At 43.6% G+C, this 22,410-nt stretch overlaps 1 protein-coding gene across 3 annotated transcripts in view; it reads left to right on the top strand.

Annotated features, from left to right (window-relative positions):
• Window positions 1-22,410, top strand: part of REXO1 (RNA exonuclease 1 homolog) — a 152,716-nt gene that overhangs the window by 83,035 nt on the left and 47,271 nt on the right. For all 3 annotated transcript variants that reach the window (XM_073686334.1, XM_073686332.1, XM_073686333.1), the window contains exons 8-11: window positions 14,089-14,199; window positions 15,367-15,504; window positions 16,079-16,192; window positions 16,438-16,511. In XM_073686334.1, coding sequence (XP_073542435.1) covers window positions 14,089-14,199; window positions 15,367-15,504; window positions 16,079-16,192; window positions 16,438-16,511 — 437 coding nt within the window. The remainder of the gene's footprint in view (window positions 1-14,088; window positions 14,200-15,366; window positions 15,505-16,078; window positions 16,193-16,437; window positions 16,512-22,410) is intronic.

The raw sequence follows: 22,410 nt of genomic DNA, 5'->3' as shown, positions 1-22,410 counted from the left end.
TCTGAAAATACCATGATGTAGGGTAAGAAAGCCTGATTACAGGGATTTGTCCCTTACTGCACTGTGTTTTGCAATCAGTTTTTATCTTGTTGGTCACTATAGGACAACAGGCCTCATGTCTCCTAGTCCAACCAAGCCCCCAGCACTGATTAGCAGCTTTCTTTCAATATACAAGTATATAGAAAGCTGTCAATCAAAGGTGTTGGTGGGGTTACACAGCGCTCAATATTCCGAGCTCTGCCTGAACAGCAAAAGAAAACTGTGATGCATCTTTGCGATCAGGGTAGGGCCACTACATCATGCTTCTGCCAGATTACATAGCAAAAACATGCTGATGGATTACCTTTTCTTAAAAAAATAAATAATAAAATTAATAATCTTGCAATTTTCACACTGGCCCCTGGAGCTTTTCTAGACACATTCTTACTTCCTGTCCTTTCAGAATGAGTTTTCAGCAAGATTCGTGATCATTAGAGGCAGGATTACAATGACCTGTGACACCACTATACACAGCTGATCTATCACAATAGGTGATGTCACACCTGACCCTGCTCCTCCTCCTTTTACAATGACCTTTGCACTGGCTCATTAGACACTTTAAATACAAAAGATAGGGTCAAGGAGTGACCATTAAGGCTAGGTGCTTGTGGTGTTTACTGAAGCAACCAGGGCTGTGGAGTCGGTAAGCAAAACCTCCAACTCCTCAATTTCCATGACACAGACTCAGACTCCACACTTAGACTCCCTCATACATGGCTCATGTTTAAGTGATAAACTTACTGTAGTAAAATGGTAACATAAGGCTTTTAATCATTATTATGATAAAATAATCAAGCTATTTAGAATGAACATAAAATATATTTATTGGAATACAACTTTAGAACAAAAAAAACTTTTGCATATATACAATTTATTATACACTATGCAGTAAGTGGGGGGGAAAAACACCAAGGTTACTTACCGGTAGCCGGTTTTTCCTGAACCCATGACAGCACACCTTGAGAGAGAGGGATCCGCCCCACCAAAGACAGGAAACCGTCTGAAATAAAAGGGCTTTACCTCTCCCTCGCTTCAGTTGGATTACAGAGCATTGAGAGGACCTCCAGAAAAGGTTAGACACATAACCAACACCTACAATATGTGCTTTACCAGGGCGTGAGAAAGACAGGGGGGGGGAAACTACGGGTGCTGTCATGGGTTCAGGAAAAACCGGCTACCGGTAAGTAACCTTGGTGTTTTCCCCTCACCCATGACAGCACACCTTGAGAGAATTTTGGAGAATATGAGCACCCTAGGGAGGGATCACCGCCTGAAGTACCCTTCTCCCAAAGGTAAGGTCAGAGGAGGCTAGATCCAACCGATAGTGCTTGTAGAAGGTGGATGGTGCAGACCTAGTAGCAGCTTTACATATCTGGTCAATCGAAACGTCTGCTCTCTCTGCCCAGGAGATTGCGACAGCTCTGGTGAAATGAGCTTTAATACCGTCTGGTGCCGGAACACCTGTAGATGTATAAGCTAGACAAATGGCCTCCCTAAGCCACCTAGCAATAGTTCCCTTTGATACCCTGTGACCTTTCCTACTCCCCTGAAAGGCCAGAAACAAGGACTTGTCCTTCCTCCACTGACTAGTCATGTCTATGTACTGTAGTAATGCCCTTCTAACATCTAGATTGTGGAACCTAACCTCCCCGAGGTTTTTAGGGTTACTGCAGAAAGAGGGAAGTACAATCTCCTGATTACAGTGGAATCTGGATACTACTTTCGGAAGGTACGCCGGATCTGTTCGCAGGACGACCCGGTCCTCATGAATTTGGGTGTATGGGGGATCAACAGAAAGGGCCTGCAGGTCACTCACCCTACGGGCCGACGTTAGGGCCACTAAGAGAATGGTTTTGAGGGTGAGGATCTTTGGAGAGATAACCTGCAGGGGTTCAAATGGGTCGCCAGAGAGTGCGTTTAAAACCAAAATCCGGTCACAGGGAGGAACTCTGAGAGCCCGAACTGGCTTAGCTCTGGAACAGGATTTAATGAATCTAGAGACCCATCTGTTCCCTGCCAGGTTACAATTATAGAGCGCCCCTAGGGCGGACACCTGAACTTTAAGTGTTCCCGTAGCCAACCCCAGGTCACGTCCCTTTTGTAAAAATTCTAGGACTTCTCTAACTGGAGGTTTATCCGACAATGGGGAGTCTATAAAATCCAGGAATTTTCCCCAGACCCTGGAAAAAATTTTAGTTGTTATGGGCTTTCTACTACCCAACAGGGTAGAAACTAGGCCTGTTGAAAACCCCCTATTGCTCAGTAACAACCTCTCAAATTCCAAGCTGCCAGATGGAAACCTTTGGCTTGTGCATGGAATATCGGCCCTTTGATGAGAAGGTCCGGCAGGACCCAGGGATCCGAGACCGACAGGCGAAGCAGGGAGAACCAGGGTCTTTTTGGCCAAAAGGGTGCTATCAGAAATATCCTCGCCCCCTCCTCCCGAATTTTCCTCACAACTGCCGGGATCATCACTATCGGTGGAAACGCGTAGGCCTTCCCGAACTTCCAGGGTATCTGGAGAGCTTCTACAGCATAGGGATTCTCTGTTGGATTTAGTGAACAGAATCTCTCCACCTTCCCTTTCGCCCTGGTGGCGAACAAATCTATGTCCGGTGATCCCCATAGCTGGATAATCTGTTGGAAGACTATCGGGTTTACAGCCCACTCTTCTTGTCTTAAAGTGTGGCGACTGAGGAAATCCCCCTTGAATTTTCTACCCCCCGGATGAAAAGAGCACTGAGGGATGGGAGATGCTGTTCTGCTAGATGCAGGATCCTGTTTGCCACTACCATAAGGGAGCGAGATCTTGTTCCTCCCTGGTGATTTATATAAGCCACTGTCGTCCAATTGTCGGACCTGATCTGGACATGGCGACCCTGTATGTGGGGAAAGAAGCCTATCAGGGATTTCTCTACTGCCAAAAGCTCCTTTAGGTTTGATGACGCATCTCTTTCGTGATGTAGCCAGAGCCCCTGAACTGAGAGCTCTGCTACATGACCCCCCCCCCCCCCCCAGCCGGTGCCACTTGCATCTGTTGTAATTGTGTGGTCGACTGGTTTGGACCACTGTAAGCTTGCAGTCAGATTCTCCCTGTTTGTCCACCAGGAGAGGGAGTTTACGGTCTCCAAAGAAAGAGTCTTTTTCCTAAATGTCCGTTGAAGGATTTCTGTGCTGACAGGACCTCCCACTGAAGAAGCCTTATATGACTCTGGGCCCATTTGACTGCCGAAAGACAGGAAGTCATGGAGCCTAGTAGGGACATTGCTTCTCTCAAGGACCTCACGGGAGACCTTATGGCCCTTGAGACCAGGCTGATCATTTTGCAAACCTTGTCTTCCGGAAGGAAACAGGATTGGTGTTGGGAATCTAGGGTCAAGCCCAGAAAGATCTGAGTCCTTGAGGGGGATAGCTTTGATTTTTGAATATTTAGTAACCACCCCAGGTGATGTAAAGCTGTCCTGACCTCTAAAAGTTGAGCAGAACAGTGGTCCTCCGATTTTCCTATTATCAGAAAGTCGTCCAGATAGGGAACAATCACCACGTTCTTGATTCGGAGAAAAGCTGTCACCTCCGCTATGACCTTTGTAAACACTCTCGGTGCTATCGAGAGTCCAAAAGGTAGGGCAGTGAATTGGAAATGTCTCAATTGCCCTTGGATGAACAGGGCTACCCTTAGGTACTTCCGATAGTCTGGATGGATTGGGACGTGATAGTAGGCATCTTTTAGGTCGATAACTGCCTTGAAACAATTGTGGTGTAGGAGTTTTACTGCAGAGTTCACTGATTTCCATCTTGAAAGTCTGGTTGTTTATCAGCTGATTTAGACTTTTGAGGGGGGGGAATAAAATCTCCATCCCCATTGTGAAACTGGAACTTCGTGAAGGACCCGCTTGTTGACTAAGTCTAACACTTCCGATTCTAGAGCCATCTGCTCCTCCCTGGACTTCCTCCTGGAGGTGATCATGAAGGTTCGGTGAGGGACCTGACTGAAGCGTATCTTTAGGCCGTTCTTTATGATATCCAACACCCAGGGATTTGAAGTGATGGCTTCCCAAGCTGGAATAAAATTGGAAATCCTTCCCCCAACCTCTAGCCTCGCGTCATTGGGGAGATTTTTTTGGTACTGGAGGATGGTCCTCCAAACATGTAACCAGAGTCCTTTTTAGATCTGGGCTCCCATCTTTTCCTTTGTCCCGGAGGGCGACCCCGGTTAAATCTCTTCCCCCGAAAATAGGACCTATTGGTTTCCCCCGTGAACCCTGGGAAACCTCTTTCTGTCGCCAGCCTTCTCCAAAATCTCGTCCAGTTTTTGGCCAAACAAAAGTTTTACCATCACAAGGAAGAGAACAAAGCTTATGCTTAGATTGTAGGTCTCCTGGGCAACCCTTGAGCCACAGGGCTTGTCTGGCAGCATTAGACAAATTTGCAGACGTGGCAGCGAGTTTAACTGAATCCGCTGAGGAGTCGGCCAAAAAAGCAGATGCTGCTTGTAGCAAAGGCAGATTGGAGAGGATTTTATCTCTGGACATCTTTTTATCCTTGAGCTGGTCTCCTAATTGCTGAAGGCACACCATAAGTGACCTAGCGACACAAGTGCCTGCTACTGCTGGCTTCAGGCCCCCTGCCGCTGCTTTCCAGGTGTGAAGCAGGAAAGAATCTGCCTTCTTATCCAGAGCATCCTTTAGACTGCCGGAATCTTCCAGGGGTAGGGACGATCTTTTGGATGATCGGGCGACCGATCCGTCAACTTTAGGAATTTTGTCCCAGGACTCAGAGAGACTATCCTCGAAGGGGTACCTCCTTTTAGAGGATGAGGGCAATACTCCTGATTTCTCCGGCTTCCTCCATTCCCGGTCTATAAGGGTCTGAATTTTGGGATTCACTGGAAAGGAGCGTCTCTTTTTTTTTTTTTTTTTTTTTTTTTTTTTTTTTTTTTTTTTCCTCCAGGCCTGCGAACATAATGTCTTCCAGGGACCTGGCTGCCTTTTCCTCCCTCAACCCCATGGTAGATCTGACCACTCTGACCAACTTGTCAGTATTCTCAATAGGGAAACAGGGCCTACCACTGTCTGATGAAGAGGAGGATGCCGAATCACTGAGGCAAAGATCCTCTGACTGGGAGGATAAATCATAGTCGGAGGACATATCTTTATGGGATCTCTTTTTCCCCTTTAGCAAGCCTTTCAGGGAATCCTGCACCTCTGAACGGATTACGGACCTCAAATTAGAAGCGAAATCTGGGGTGCTCTCCGCTATGGTTTGGTTAATACAGCTTGCACAAAGCTGTTTCTGCCAATCTCTGGAAAGGGGGGCCTGGCATAAGGCGCAAACCCTGTGCTTCTTTTTGGCGCTACTCTTCTTGGGTTCCTAAGGAATGAAGCACATAACAACTTTCCATTACTATTAAGTGACATTCACGAAGATCACTCACCCCTGAAGTCACAAAAGGGTACCGGATTTGGAGGCTGTGGCGGGACATAAGATGAATCCCTTCTGGATGGCCCTGAAGCGTGCGACACCTTACTTCTCCTGCTGCCGCTGCGGTTGCTGGAGCGGCCGTCCGTGTGCGAGGTGTCCGACTGCTTCTTCCGCTGGCGTCGATGAGGTGGAGGGGTCAGCTGCTGCTGCTCCTGGCTGTCCTGGTCTGCCATAGCTGCTACACCATGAGCTGAGCATAAGCAGCGCTTGTCAGGAGAACCCCGCCCCCTTCCCCCCCCCCACACCTTAAATAGGGCACATCCGGACCTCCTCCGGTTCATGTGTCCTCCCCCCTCCTGACACCCACCGGCCGATTTTTGAAAAAAGCCGGCCGGCAAGCGCTTACAGGGCTCCGCCATCTTGCATCCGGATGCCGCCCTCCGACGTCATCGGGCACGCCTCTCCCAGCGTGCACCGCGCCGTGACGTCCGGCGCATCATACCTGGAAGAAATGTAGAAATTTTTGCAAATTTATTAAAGAAAAACCCTTTGCTCAGACACTCATATTTAAGTCACATGCTGTCCATTTCCTTGTGATCCTCCTTGAGATGGTTCTACTCCTTCATTAGAGTCCAGCTGTGTTTAATTAAACTGATAGGACTTGATTTAGAAAGGCACACACCTGTGTATAAGACCTCACACCACACAGTGCATGTGAGACCAAATGAGAATCATGAGCTCGAAGGAACTGCCCAAGGAGCTCAGAGACAGAATTGTGGCAAGGCACAGATCTGGCCAAGGTTACAAAAGAATTTCTGCATCACTCAAGGTTCCTAAGAGCACAGTGGCCTCCATAATCCTTAAATGGAAGAAGTTTGGGACCACCAGAAGTCTTCCTAGACCTGGCCGTCCAGCCAAACTGAGCAATCGTGGGAGAAGAGCCTTGGTGAGAGAGGTAAAGAAGAACCCCAAGACCACTGTGGCTGAGCTCCAAAGATGCAGTAGGGATAGGGATATGGGAGAAAGTTCCACAAAGTTAACTATCACTGCAGCCCTCCACCAGTCAGGCCTTTATGGCAGAGTGGCCCAATGGAAGCCTCTCATCAGTGCAAGACTTATGAAAGCCCGCATAGAGTTTGCTCAAAAACACATGAAGGACTCCCAGACTATGAGAAATAAGATTCTCTAGTCTGATGAGTTGAAGATAGAACTTTTTGGTGATAATTCTAAGCGGTATGTGTGGGGAAAACCAGGCTCTGCTCATCACCTGCCCAATACAATCCCAACAGTGAAACGTGGTGGTAGCATCATGCTATGGGGGTGTTTTTCAGCTGCAGGGACAGGACGACTGGTTGCAACCTAAGGAAACATGAATGCGTCCAAGTACAGAAGTATCCTGGATGAAAACCTCTTCCAGAGTGGTCTGGACCTCAGACTTGGCAGAAGGTTCACCTTCCAACAAGACAATGACCCTAAGCACACAGCTAAAATAACAAAGGAGTGGCTTCAGAACAACTCTGTGACCATTCTTGACTGGCCCAGCCAGAACCCTGACCTAAACCCAATTGAGCATCTCTGGAGAGACCTGAAAATGGCTGTCCACCAACGTTCACCATTCAACCTGACGGAACTGGAGAGGATCTGCACGGAAGAATGTCAGAGGATCCCCAAATCCAGGTGTGAAAAACTTGTTGCATCATTCCCAAGAAGACTCATGGTTGTACTAGCTCATAAGGGTGCTTCTACTCAATACTGAGCAAAGAGTCTGAATACTTATGATCATGTGATATTTCAGTTTTTCTTTTTTTAATAAATTTGCAAAAATTTCTACATTTCTGTGTTTTTTTTTCAGTCAAGATGGGGTGCAGAGTGTGCTTTTAATGAGAAAAAAATGAACTTTTTAGAATTTGCCAAATGGCTGCAATGAAACAAACAGTGAAAAATTTAAAGCGGTCTGAATACTTTCTGTACCCACTGTAGTATCGCCTCCATCAGATCCTTCTTCATAGATGACCTCAAATCTGACCTAATTATTTTAAGGCTAGAGAATAACCTCTCTACACTAACTTGGGTTGGTGGCAAAGCAGTAACCACATCATGGGCAACATCTCGAACAATTTCAGGGTATAAAGGAATTGCCTCGTGCACAGTCAGTTTTGATGAACGATTGAACTCTTCTACTACTTTGAGAGCAAGTGAAAAATTTTGTAATTCCACAATTGCCCCTTTTCCAGCACGTCTCTTCAAGATGGAATAATTTTAGGGGTTCTGGCAGCAATAGCCAATTTCCTCACTTTGCTAATCAGAGTTGCAGCATGTTCCTGTTGCAGACTATCTCTTATTGCAAGCTATAGCGTGTGCACAACGCAGCGCATGTAATGAATAGGAAAGAGGTGTGAAGCAGCTTCAACAAGATCATCTAATTGTAAAGAATTTTGCTGTTCTTCTGAAGTAACATCTGTTTGTTCCTCCCTTATGGGAACATTACTATGGCCTTCTATCTCCAACATACTGAATCTGAAATGTTCTTCTAGCTGCTGTTCACCTTCATTATTTTTAATCATCAGTTTAATTGTACTTATCATTTTTGAAGCATTATCAGTTATAATAGCAAGAACCTGTTATTTTTTGTTCTTAATCCTGCTTTCCTGAGTAGACTAGGTAAGGAGAGGTCAATGGTGATCACCTAACCGCCTATTGTTAAATAGAAACAATTTTGTGGCCAGTAGGTTTTCAACTCTATAGGTAGCAATTTTGGAGTCTTGCTTTCTATTTGCAATATTTTTTGCATCGATATGATTTTTTTTTAATTATTAATATTCAGTAGTGTGATGGGAATTCTAATATTGTAGTTACAAGAGATGATAAATTGTGATCTCCTTTTGTGGTGACTTTCCCCCGTCTCTGGGCACCTGCACACTACCCTGTCAGATCACAGTTAGAACCAGAGAGATAGGGGAAGGCAGCAGCACAGCACTGAGGAGGCTCTCTAGTGTCGTGTACTCGGTGTCTCGCCCTTCCCATCTCATCCTGTGCACTCAACAGTCCTCTGTTCACAGCTGTTATACTGTAACACTGCATAGGAGACAGGAGGCGTGAATGAAGCCAACGCTGATTGGCCAAACATGAGCCAGTCAGCGCCAGGCTTGAGCTCAGCTGCTGCATCCTGCTTACATGAGGAGGGAGCCTCAGTCAGGAACTTGTGCTGCACATGTTACCAAGGGCACAGGGGCAGCTAAGCGGCAGGTACTTATATCGAAGTGTGTTTATATCTAATATATACTGCACTGCTCAAAAAAATAAAGGGAACACTCAAATAACACATCGTAGATCTGAATGAATGAAATATTCTCATTGAATACTTTGTTCTGTACAAAGTTGAATGTGCTGACAACAAAAGCACACAAAAATCATCAATGGAAATCAAATGTATTAACCAATGGAGGCCTGGATTTGGAGTCACCCCCAAAATGAAAGTGGAAAACACACTACAGGCTGATCCAACTTCGATTTATTGTCCTTAAAACAAGTCAAAATGAGGCTCAGTATTGTGTGTGGCCTCCACGTACCTGTATGACCTCCCTACAATGCCTGGGCATGTTCCTGTTGAGGTTGCGGATGGTCTCCTGTGGGATCTCCTCCCAGACCTGGACTAAAGCATCCGCCAACTCCTGGACAGTGTGTGGTGTAACGTGACGTTGGTAGATGGAGCGAGATATGATATCCCAGATGTGCTCAATCAAATTCAGGTCTGGGGAACGGGCGGGCCAGTCCATAGCTTCAATGCCTTCATCTTGCAGGGACTGCTGACACTCCAGCCACATGAGGTCTGGCATTGTCCTGCATTAGGAGGAACCCAGGGCCAAACGCACCGGCATATGGTCTCACAAGCGGTCTGAAGATCTCATCTTGGTACCTATTGGCAGTCAGGCTACCTCTGGCGAGCACATGGAGGGCTGTGTGGCCCTCCAAAGAAATTCCACCCCACACCATTACTGACCCACTGCCAAACCGGTCATGCTGAAGGATGTTGCAGGCAGCAGATCGCTCTCCACAGTGTCTCCAGACTCTGTGACTTCTGTCACGTGCTCAATGTGAACCTGCTTTCATCTGTGAAGAGCACAGGGCGCGAGTGGCGACTCTGCCAGTCCTGGTGTTCTGTGGCAAATGCCAAGCGTCCTGCACGGTGTTGGGCTGTGAGCACAACCCCCATCTGTGGACGTTTGGCCCTCATACCACCCTCATGGAGTCGGTTTCCAACCGTTTGTGCAGACACACGCACATTTGTGGCCTGCTGGAGGTCATTTTGCAGGGCACTGGCAGTGCTCCTCCTGTTCCTCCTTGCACAAAGGAGGATATAACAGTTCTGCTGCTGGGTTGTTGCCCTACTATGGCTCCCTCCACATCTCCTGGTATCTGATCCATGCTGTGGACACTGTGCTGACAGACACCGCTACCCTTTTTGTCACAGCTCGCACTGATGTGCCATCCTGGATGAACTGCACTACCTGAGCAACTTCTGTGGGTTGTACTGTAGACACCGCCTCATGCTACTGTACCTCTAGGGGTGAGAGCAATGTTAAAATGAAAGTGACCAAAACAGCCAAAAAGGATGAGAACAGAGAAATGGTCTGTGGTCACCACCTGCAGAACCACTCCTTTATAGGGGGTATCTTGATAATTGCCTATCATTTCTACCAGTTGTCTGTTCCATTTGCACAACAGCAGGAGAAATTGATTCACAATCAGTGTTGCTTCATAACTGGACAGGTAGATTTCATAGAAGTGTTATTGACTTGGAGTTATATTGTGTTTAAGTGTTCCCTTTATTTTTTTCAGCAGTGTATGTATATATGTGTATGTCCAGTGTGTGAGGGCTGTGTGCGGCACACGGACAGTGTGTGAGGGCTGTGTGCGGCACACGGCCAGTGTGTGAGGGCTGTGTGCGGCACACGGCCAGTGTGTGAGGGCTGTGTGCGGCACACGGCCAGTGTGTGAGGGCTGTGTGCGGCACACGGCCAGTGTGTGAGGGCTGTGTGCGGCACACGGCCAGTGTGTGAGGGCTGTGGAGTGGAGAAGCCCACTGAGCAGGTTTATCATAATTTATGCCACTAAGGTGACGTAAATTGCACTAGAAATGTACTCCATCCCGTGGCTGAAGTTATATTCCTGGTGAAGCAGTACACATGCCTCTTATGGGGTTACTCCACTACTTTTACTGTTATCAGATCGCTGGGGTTCCGTACCCTAGCACCCCCCACCAATCGGTTGTTCTCAATGGCGACAGCGAATGTTAGCAGGTGCGGAGCAGAGCAGTACAACTTCATCAACTCTATAGTTACTGCTGCCAGGTACTGCAGATCCACTCCTAATCAAATGAATAGGAGTGAATCTGCAGTACTCACTCATGGTTATTATACAGTTGAAGTTGTGCTGTTCCGCTCCCAAACTGTCCCCACCTTCAGATGTATCGAACATCAACAGGAAGTCAGAGAGCAGCCGCTTCCCTGACTTCCTATTGATGTTCGATAGGTCCAAAGGTGGGGACAGTGAAGCTGGCGCTGATTGGGCGCAGGACTTGCATGTAGTAACAACCTCATGTGAGTGCCGCCACCGAGTGCCCACAATATTTAAAAAAAAAAAAAAAAAAAAAGTGGTGCTTTAAAGGAGCACTCCATTTTTATTTTTTTTTGCTTCCCTGTACCTTCACCAGATTGTCTATCGCATGTTGCATTTATCTTAAATAGGCTTTCTACCATGTACTTCAAACCTCTTCACAGATGTTTCAATAGTTTGAACGCTTTTATGCTTTTATAGCCATTTATTCCCCTTCTGAGAGCCGAGATATGCTTTCCCCAGATATGTGTTAATATATACTGACTGTGGGTGCATTATATGAAGTACAGGTGGTTTACCTTTGTTTTATCATGTTGAACGCCTTAATTCTGTTTCTGGGTACATTTGTATCTGCTCGCTTGTAGTGTTTTTGTGCTGACTTCAGCCATGTTTTTGGAAGTAGTCTGATCACTGTCAGTTTGTCAGTTAGTTTCTTCTTTCCAGTGATGTCATCATATTATCTTTTTTGATCCTTTTGTCAAATTTGTTTTTTGCAGCTCCTAAATGTTTTCTGAATGTCTGTGTTCAGACGTCCATTCCATGTGGGAATATATTAATTGTGTCCATGTGTGCAAGGTCTCACCTCTTCCATTACCTTGTTGAGAAGATATAAATGCTTATCCACTTTTGGCAATGGCTATCACTTCGGAATTTTACTTCTAGCTGTCATGCACTTTATGGATAACAATCTTCTTTCTAGACTGGGAACATACAACAGGTCTTTTACTGGTACAGCTACATTCTGTCCATTTGTACAGGGGCACATGAGGACTCCATGTTCAATACTGCATTTATTCAACGTCCATCAGCAAGATAGACTGTTTCCTTGTTATTTGTCAAGTTTTGTGAAAAAGCTTCTATCACTATTCGTGTGATTCATTGTTTTGGAGTCCATACACCAACCTTATAATGTCTGATTATTTGTCACTTTTAAATGTGCAATTCACATAGATCAGAGATTGTTGCTTTCACCATTTTGGAAATTGTTTCTGACGTTCTGCTTTCCATACAATCTTTTTTTTAACCGTTTCTGTTTGTGGCATCTGAAACGTACCCTGGTTCCTTTCTTGTTTGTATCCTTTGCATTAAGAGCATTTTCACTGTCTTCAATGGAGTCCTGCACAGGTTGATTGCTCGTCTGGCATCCATCCACTAACCTGGATGTTACAAATCTTAGGCTGGGTCTAAACCTGCTACTTTGGCCACAATACTTGTTTCCAAAATTTTGTAGATGTCACTGCTACATGGCAATACAAGGCAGTACTAGTGAATGGGGTTGCATTGCGCTCCCCGAGGGCACTGCGACCACTACAAAGAAGTCTCAAAAATTAAAACTTGGCAACAAAACCAAAAATGAAAGGAGGTGCTTGCCACATCCTATGATTAAAAGTTCTTAATTACAAGTTACAAGGGGTGTGCGGGAGAGAAATAAGCGACAGCTGCTTCACGCTTCCACAGCACTTCTACAGGTCCCGTAGGACGTTAATCATAGAATATGGTGAGTGTTGCCTTTCCTTTTTTTCTTTTTGTTGCCAAGTTTAAACTAAGCAGAGCACCACTGGCATTCCTAATGATCTGACCAAGCTCGCCATAGAGGGAGGTACAACAATTGTACACGATAGTTTGGTGCTGTGAAGTTTTACTTGGACTATTAATCAAAAAATAAAACCATGTCGAATTTTTTGCAAAATGCTTGTCACAATGTGAGCTCATTCAGTTATATTGTCCTGCAATGTAGGCGCGACAGGTGCTGCTGTCAAATTTGCCCTGTAGCCTTAGCCTAAGTGGTAAGTTTGTCTCAGGCCTCATCTTGTGCATTAAGCAGTGCATGTAATAAGTGAAATACTCTCATGCAGTAATCTGTTCAATGGTTAAACACACCCATCATGTGTTTCGCCAACTGCTTTGTCATGGGATGGTTGTTAGTTGGGGAGTCACATATAATAATAATCTTGCAATAGGCAGTCACTGTGATTCACAGTACACAGGAGCAATTACTCTATTGGGAAAAACACACTGAAACCTATAAATAAGTAGTCAGCCCTACTGTGAGATAGCAGCTCATACTCCCGCCACATGTGGCAGAATTAGCTGAGAGGAGCGATCAATTGTAACAAAATGCTGACTCTTGCACCCTATGATTAAAGCTAAAAGATATGTGGTCATGTTCCCATTAAAACCACAGATAAAGGAGCACAATGGCTAAGAAGAAGAAAACCGACCCTGAGGGCAAAGAGGAGCACATTTGTTAAAATAAAAATAAGATGCCAAACCCTGTAAATAAGCATTTCCATGAAGATTTTTTTAAATAAATCTGTGTATATGTGCATATAGTGTAGTGTTTATGTGTAAATATACTCACCTACCTCCACCTTTTCCGGGATCCAGCGCCATTCTGCTCCTCTTCTCCGTGACATCACCAGTCTTCAGACTCTCGGGGTCACACTGCTCTCTGTGCCTTTTACAATGTAAGCCTATTAAGTGTCTAAGTCCATGGAGCCTCGTTTAGTGTGAGGTCACGGCCCCACTATCAGTATTTGGTCAGTATTCGGTCAGTATTTCTTCTCAGGAGTGGGAGCCAAAACCAGGTGAGGAAAAATCAGAGAAAAGGTATAATAGAAACAAGTCACCAATTCTGCATTTGTCACCCACTCCTGGTTCTGGCTCCCACTCCTGAGAAAAAAATACTGGCTGAATACTGATAGTCTGATAGTGGTGCTGTGGCCTTAGAGACACTTCCGGCTCATGCATAGAGTGATCTGGGATAGCCTGAAGTGCGGTGACATCACTTAGAAGAGTAGTGGGATTGCGCTGGATCCTTGTATAGTAACATACACACTACATTACATGCACATATACACAGGTTTAATTCCAAAAATGATTAAAAAATATGTCTTCATTTGAGGGCTTCTTTAATCTTAAGTAAACAAATAAATAAAATAAATCTACCTTAAGTTGCTAAGCTTAAAAGGCTATATATACAATGATGTTGTACACCGTTTTCTCTTACAGAAGTTGCTAACAAGAAATCCGTTTCCCATGAGTCTGTCCTTGGTGGAAAATTGGCAGCTAAGATCAGTTTCTCTGTGCAGCGTAGCAATCATCAGGATGAAGAATTGACAGGTACTATGATGGTATACTTTTTTGAGTATCTTTTGCCTTTATTATCATCTAGATTGTGGGTGTTTTATTAACTACAATTAATATTAAAAATACACATCTGAAGCATTCAGTGTTTATATAGATTTGTTACCTAGAGTAGCCCAGAACATGGATTGCTTGCTACTGCTTTGTACTACATGTAAACTGTTTGTTTGATATACATTTTCTGAGTAGAAAAAATATATATGAAAAATATACTTCCGGTATTTTAATTTTATATGCATGGCTTGCTTTGAGACCTGATTGTCAGTCTAAAACAGGGGTGGGAACCTTTTTTTTTCTACCAGGGGCCATTTGGATATTTATACCATCATTCTGGGGCCGTAGAAAATTATCAACTTAATATGTTTCCTTCTATATAAATATTTAATTAACTCACTCTTAATGGAACTGCTTCTCTTTAGTGCGGCTGATTTTCCAGATTTGAGTCGGTCTGGGGTGCAGTCGATTCTTTGCAATGAATTTTGAAAAGAAGACGCTGGGTGCATATACTTCACAGGAGGGTCTGGGGGCATACTAGTCACAGGAGGGGTTGGTCCTGGACCGTATACATTATAGGAGACACTGGGGCTGTCATTGCGGTCTTCGTTGGTGGGACAGGAGTGCCAAATGCGCTGATCCCACCCACAAAGTATGTCCTCACACTAGCACTGGCCAGCATGAGGACGTAATCCTTTATTCCATGCGCCACAGCGTTCAGTAGCGAACGCTGCTTGCGCATGCTCGCACTGCAAGAAATTATTAAAGAGCCCTCCGGAAGCCAGGAGAAAGGACTTTTACTTATCAAGTATACCGGAAAAAGATAAAGCACTCCCATGCACTAAAGAATGAAATAACCACCAAAAAACAGGACGCCTTTATAAATACTATAAAGATAGAATAATGTAATTTAGGTGCTATCATGCCACCTATGTGACATTATTCCATCTATATAGTGTACACATGGGTTTCCTGATTTCTGGTTATTCTTTAGCGCATGTGATTGCTTTTTCTTTCTTATATTTAGTCAGTAGTACTTGTGTTTAAGCATACTTTCATACTTGCCCAAACTAATATATGGCTGCGCAGTGGTGATCATCAATTCGGTCATTGTATTTGATGCACAAGTCGATGTCTTTTTTTACTCAGAGACCACAATATACAACAAATTGAAAAAATATGTCATGACGTCTGAACAACTAAAGGAGAATAGCTACCCACTGGTGCACCCTGAAAAATCTGAAAGTGCTGTGGTTTTTACTGAAGATGAAAACAAGAACTCAGACAGTAAGTATTACATGTTCCAAAAATGTGATATTCCATGTAAAAAGTCAACATAGTGGATATTCTTAGATTTAAATCCAAGTGTATAGTATTAAAGGGGATATCCACTACTCTGTCAACCCCCTTCTCAATCAGCATGTAAAATAACAGCTATACTCTCCTCCAGTACGGGAACCGTTCCAGAAGATGTCGGTGCATGCTCTTCCAGGGATCGTGTGACGTTACTATGTCAGGCAAGTCCTGCAACCAATCTGTATCGCTTCACTTGCTCTTTAGACGAAACTGATACCCGGGGAAGTGAGAGATTCTGCTGCTCTGACTTCCTCTGATTGTCAGTTTTGTCCGAAGGAAGTGTCCACTGATTGGCTGTAGGACTCGTGCCGATACAACAACTTCACGCGAGCAACAGGAGCCCATGGAACCGACATCTCTAGAATGGCACCGGCGTAGGACGTGTGTATAGGCTGCTATCACTTTTCATGGGGGAAATATAGTGATTGAGAAAGGGGTGTCTGTGTGCTATATTAAAGGAGTTTCCACTACTCAGTTATATTTATGATTTCTTTTTTCTAACTAGCTTCTTGTAAAATATGCTGTCGCTGTGGAGCAGAGTACTTTGTGACACCTAAAGGAAACTGTGTGCGTCAAGAGGAGTGCGTTCACCATTGGGGTCGTCTCCGCAGACTGAGAGGTGCTGTATCACATGGAGAGGGGCACTGATAAGCTTACAGAGCGATTGCTAATGAAGTTGTGCGTGCGCACACATGTAGATATGTTCTGTGGTAATAAAAAGTGAAATTTAAAAAAGTAAAAGAAGATTAATGTTAGTTGCATTGTCAGACAGCAGCTGATTTCTTATCTTGATGCTTAGAGATACCTTTGGACATCCCTGTAATAGCGACATAAACGGTTATCTCCTTATTCTTCTTTTCTCAGTACCTGGAGGTTGGGAGACTCACTATAACTGCTGCTCTGGTGCTGTTGGATCAGCTGGTTGTCAAGTAGCTAAGGTTAGTCAAATATTCTACTACTTGATATAAAACCGGATTTTCACTGACTTGAATAAATGACTGATGTCAGCTGGCTTATAAGTTTTCTAGAAGTATAACGAAAGTGTCAAATGCTGCTAAAGTTTTTGTTTCTGAAACCTATTTTTTTTTTTAATTACCCTCATTCAAATTGGCATCAGGAAGTTTGTCAAATGTTTTGCAGAAATTTTTTTTTCATTGATATTCATTTCACTGCAAAAAAAAATACATTTTTCCCCATATCACATCCAATATATATATCTAGTCCATGAATATTCACCACACCCATGGGATTGGTGAATATTTATGGAATAGCGGGCACACTGACCACCGAGCGCAGCATGAGCCGCGCTGTGGCTACAGCGTGCGTGCTATTAGGGACGATGAATGGTCACTGCTCCCCACGCACGCAGTCCCGGCGTGGGGAGCAGCACACAGCGCTGGAGTAGAGAGGAGGTGAATATAATTGTTTTTATTTTTTTTTCTGTGCAGCATGACGGGGATCAGGGGGTGCCAAGCATACCAGGATGAGGGGGGCCATACATACCAGGAAGAGGTATGAGGGAGGCAATACATACAGGGATGAAGGGTGCCATACATATCAGGAGCCGCGCTGCAGGCGCCATGGGCGTGGGGAGCAGTGAATGTTCATTTTCCTTAATAGCGGTACAGTGTAGGCTGCAGCAGGCGGTGCTGCCTCCTGTGCCCCGCTACTCCGCCGCTGTTGCTTCCCCCACCACCCACAGCCATAGTATTTATGTATATCGGACTATAAGATGCACCCCCTACTTTCCTCCAAAATTTTGCGGGGAAAAAAGTGAGTCTTATAGTCTGAAAAATATGGTATCTCTTATTATCAAATTCGTTTAGAAGCCTCACAAATTATTTTTTTACTGTAAGAGCAGTGAGACAATGAATGATGTTATAATGATTACTTTTCTGCAAAAGTTCCAGGAGGGCCTGGATCTCTCTTTTGATAAAAAATAAATAAATATAGACTATAGGCACTAGATTCTGTTATGGGGCATTGATCCAGGGAACTTGTCTGATTTCTGTATGTGGAATCAGGAAGGAATCTTCCCCCTAATATGGGGCAGTTATATCTGCCTCTTTGAGTTTTTGCTTTCTTCTTGATGTTAGGTTATAGGTTGAACTTGATGGACTTAAAGTGGTGTGAAAATGTTTCAGATCACAAAACACATTTAAATATTAGACAAAGAGAACACAAGTAAACACAAAATGTAGTTTTTAAAGGTCTTTATTATTAAGGGAAAATTAAATCCAAACCTACACGGCCCTGTGTGAAAAAGTGATTGCCGCCCACTTAAAACATAAATTAACTGTGGTTTATCACATCTTTGGGAAGCTGAGTTCAATTTCCATAGCCACACACAGGCCTGATTACTGTCTCACCTGTTCTCAAAAAATCACTTAAATAGGACCTGCCTGACAAAGTGAAGTAGACCAAAAGATCCTCAAAAGCTAGACATCATGCTACAATCCAAAGAAATTCAGGAACAAATGTGAAACAAAGTAATTGAGATCCATCAGTCTGGAAAAGGTTATAAAGCTATTTCTAAAGCTTTGAGACTCTAGCGAACCACAGTGAGAGCCATTATCCACGAATGGCGAAAACATGGAACAGTGGTGAACCTTCCCTGGAGTGTTCAGCCGGACGGCCGACCAAAATTACCCCAAGAACGCAGCGACTACTCCTCCAAGAGGTCACAAAACACCGCACAACAACATCCAAAGAACTGCAGGCCTCACTTGCCTCAGTTTAGGTCAGTGTTCATGACTCCACCATAAGAAAGAGACTGGGCAAAAATGGCATGTATGGCAGAGTTCCAAGACAAAAACCACTGCTGAGCAAAAAGTACATAAAGTCTTGTCTCAGTTTTGCCAGAAAACATCTTGATGATTTCCAAAACTTTTGTGAGAATACTCTGTGGACCGACGAGACAAAAATTGAACTTTTTTGGAAGGTGTATGTTCCATTATATCTGGTGTAGAAGTAACAGCATTTCAGAAAAGGAACATCATACCAGCAGTAAAATATGATGGTGGTAGTGTGATGGTCTGGGGCTGTTTTGCTGCTTCATTACCTCGAACACTTGTTGTGGTAAATGGAACCATGAATTCTGCTGTCTACAAAAAAATCCTGAAGGAGAATGTCCTGCCCTCTGTTTGTGACCTCAAGCTGAAGCACACTTGGGTTATGCTGCAGGACAATGATCCAAAACACACCAGCAAGTCCACCTCTGAATGGCTTAAGAAAAACAAAATTAAGAATTTGAAGTGGGCTAGTCAGTCCTGACCTTAATCAGATTGAGATGCTGTGGCATGACTTAAAAAGCTGTTCATGCTCGGAAAATTCCTCCAGGGTGTTGTAAAAGACTCACTGCCAGTTATTGCAAACGTTTGATTCCAGTTGTTGCCGCTAAGGCTGGCCCAACCAGTTATTAGGTTTAGGGGGCAATCACTTTTTCCCACAGGGCCCTGAAGGTTTGCATTTCTTTTTCCCTTAATAATAAAGACCTTCATTTAAAAACTGCATTCTGTGTTTACTTGTGTTATCTTTGTTGAATATTTAAATTTGTTTTGTGATCGGAAACTTTTAAATGTGACAAACATGCAAAAGAATAAGAAATCAGGAAGGGGGCAAACACTTTTTCACACCACTGTATGTTTACCTTCATCCTTCAAAATGATGAAACTATAAATACGTGGCCCTTGTGTCCTATTTAACTCAAATACAGGCCTTAGAAATAAGGAACTCAAATGTTCAGATTTCCTTTTTTTAGGACGTTTTAAAGGCATTAATATAGGTTTACAAATGTTTGAGATGCTAAAAAATAAGCAAAATACTCAAGACTTTTTGAAAACTACACCACTTCATGAATCCATCTACCGAACAATTTTGACGGCATAATATGTGGGCAATAAAAAAAAAAATGTAAAATTTAATTTTTTGCCAATAACTTGATTGTCTAAATTTTTTTTTATTTTATTTTCACAAGAGGTAATAGGAAAAACAGAGTGCTCAACCTGGTAGGCAATTTCTACCGTGTCTGACACTACCCCATTGCACACAGGCGAGCTCCTAATGGAAAGCGTGGCATTAGGCTTTTGTAGCAAAGATTTTGCTGGAATGGTTTTCAGGCACCATGTTGCATTTTTAGAGCCCCTGATGTCCCAGTGTAGAACCCCTGAAAAGTGACTACTATTTTAGAACCTACACCTCCAAAGTATTCATCTGAAGGTTTTACTAACATTTTCTAATAAAATGTGGTTTTAACCACGGCAAGTCACATAAGATAATAGATAAGGTGATCCATCATATATTAACCCCTTTACCCCCCCAGGGTGGTTTGCATGATAATGACCAGGCAAATTTTTACAATTCTGACCACTGTCACTTTATGAGGTAATTACTCTGGAACGCTTCAACGGATCCCACTGATTCTGAGATTGTTTTTTTTGTGACATATTGTACTTAATGATAGTGGTAAAATTTCTTCGATATCACTTGCGTTTATTTGTGAAAAAAAAAAACGGAAATTTGGCGAAAAATTCGCAATGTTCAAATTTTGAATTTTCATGCCCTTAAATCAGAGAGATATGTCACACAAAATAGTTAATAAATAACATTTCCCACATGTCTACTTTACATCAGCACAATTTTGGAACGTAAATTTTTTTTTGTTAGGAAGTTATAAGGGTTAAATGTTGACCAGCGATTTCTCATTCTTACAACTAAATTTACCAAAACATTTTTTTAGAGACCACATCACATTTGAAGTGACTTTGAGGGGCCTTTATGACAGAAAATACCCAAAAGTGACACCATTCTAAAAACTGCACCCCTCAGGGTGCTCAAAACAACATTCAAGAAGTTTATTAACCCTTCAGGTGCTTCACCGGAATTTTTGGAATGTGGAAGTAAAAATTGAACATTTCACTTTTTTCACAAAAATGTTATTTTAGACCCTAATTTTTTTATTTTCACAATGGTATGCGGAAACAAATGGACCACAAAATTTGTTGTGTAATTCCTCCTGAGCACCCCGATACCCCATATGTGGGTAAAAATCACTGTTTGGGCGCACGGCTGGGTTCGGAAGGGAAGGAGCGCCATTTGACTTTTTGAATGTAAAATTTGCTTGAATAATTAGCGTACACCATGTTGCGTTTGGAGAGCCCCTGATGTGTCTAAACAGTGGAAACCGCTCACAACTGACCCCATTTTGGAAACTAGACCCCTCAGAGAACTTATCTAGATGTGTGGTGAGCACTCTGAATGCCTAGGTGCTTCACAGAAGTTTATAACGTAGAGCTGTGAAAAGAAAAAAATAACTTTTTCCACAAAAATTAGCCCCAAATTTTTTAGTTTCACTAGGGTAATAGGAGAAAATGGACCCCAAAAACTGTTGTGCAATTTCTCTTGAGTATGCCGATACCCCGTATGTGGGGAAAATACACGGTTTGGTCACTCAGCAGGGTTCAGAAGAGAAGGAGCACTGTGTGACTTTTTGAACGCAAAATTGGCTGGAATTGAGAGCGGACGCCATGTCGCATTTGGAGAGCCCCTGATGCGCCTAAATAGTGGAACCCCCCCCCCACAAGTGACCCCATTTTGGAAACTACACCCCTCAAGGATTTTAACCCCTTAATAACATCTGACGTACTAATACGCGTCTGTGCCCTGGGACTTAAGAGCCAGACCCGTATTAGTACGTCATGGCGATCGCGCGCGCACACAGGCTGTGCGGGCGCGATCGCCGCCGGGTGTCAGCTGATTGTCACAGCTGACACCCGGTACTATGTGCAGGGAGCGGTCACGCACCGCTCCCAGCACATTAACCCCCGCGATGCTGCGATCGAAGTCGATCGCGGCATTGCGGGGGCAAGGGGAGGTGATCGCCGATACTCACCTCCTCTTCCGGCTTCCAGCGCAGTCTGCAAAGGCTTCCCGGGTGTTGCCATGACGACCCGATGTCGTCATGACAACATCCGGGTCACCAGAGAGCAGGAAGATTGCTTGGACATGCGCAGTGCATCTCCAAGCAATCTTCACACTGTGCACTTCTGACAGCCTTCATGGCATAGGGATGGTGCTCCATTCCTGTGCCATGCAGGCGATCAGAAAAAAAAAAGTGAAAGTCCCAGAGTGGGACAAAGTAATAAAGTGTATAAACTGTGTGAAAGTGGAAAAAAAAAAAAAAAAAATGTGCAAAAATATTATAAAAAAATAAAAAAAAATAATACACCAAAAATAAAAATATAATGTACCCATCAATAAATATTATTATAAAAAAAATAAAAAAAAAACAATAAAAGTACACATATTTGGTATCGCCGCGTCCGGAACAACCTGACCTATAAAACTGTCCCACTAGTTAACCCCTTCAGTGAACACGGTAAAAAAAAAAAAAAAAAAAACAAGCAAAAAACAATGCTTTATCACCATACCGCCAAACAAAAAGTGGAATAACACGCGATCAAAAAGACGCATATAAATAAAAATGATACCGCTGAAAACGTCATCTCGTCCCGCAAAAAACAAGCCGCCATATAGCTCCATCAGCCGAAAAATAAAAAAGTTATAGCTCTCAGAATAAAGCGATACTAAAAAATATTTTTTTCTATAAAATAGCTTTTATTGTGTATAAGCGCCAAAACATAGAAAAATTATACAAATGTGGTACCGCTGTAAACGTACTGACCCGAAGAGTAAAGCTGCCTCATCAATTTTACCACACGCGGAACAGAATAAGAAAAAAAAAAAAAAAACAATTCCTGAATTGTTGGTTTTTGTTTATTCTGCCTCCCAAAAATCGGAATAGAAAGCGATCAAAAAATGTCACGTGCCTGAAAATGG

This window comes from Phyllobates terribilis, unplaced genomic scaffold, assembly GCF_046119375.1.
Source record: "Phyllobates terribilis strain yellow unplaced genomic scaffold, ASM4611937v1 Scaffold_1__5_contigs__length_1240528914, whole genome shotgun sequence".
Lineage (NCBI taxonomy): Eukaryota > Metazoa > Chordata > Amphibia > Anura > Dendrobatidae > Phyllobates > Phyllobates terribilis.
This window is presented reverse-complemented; position numbering and strand designations above follow the sequence as displayed.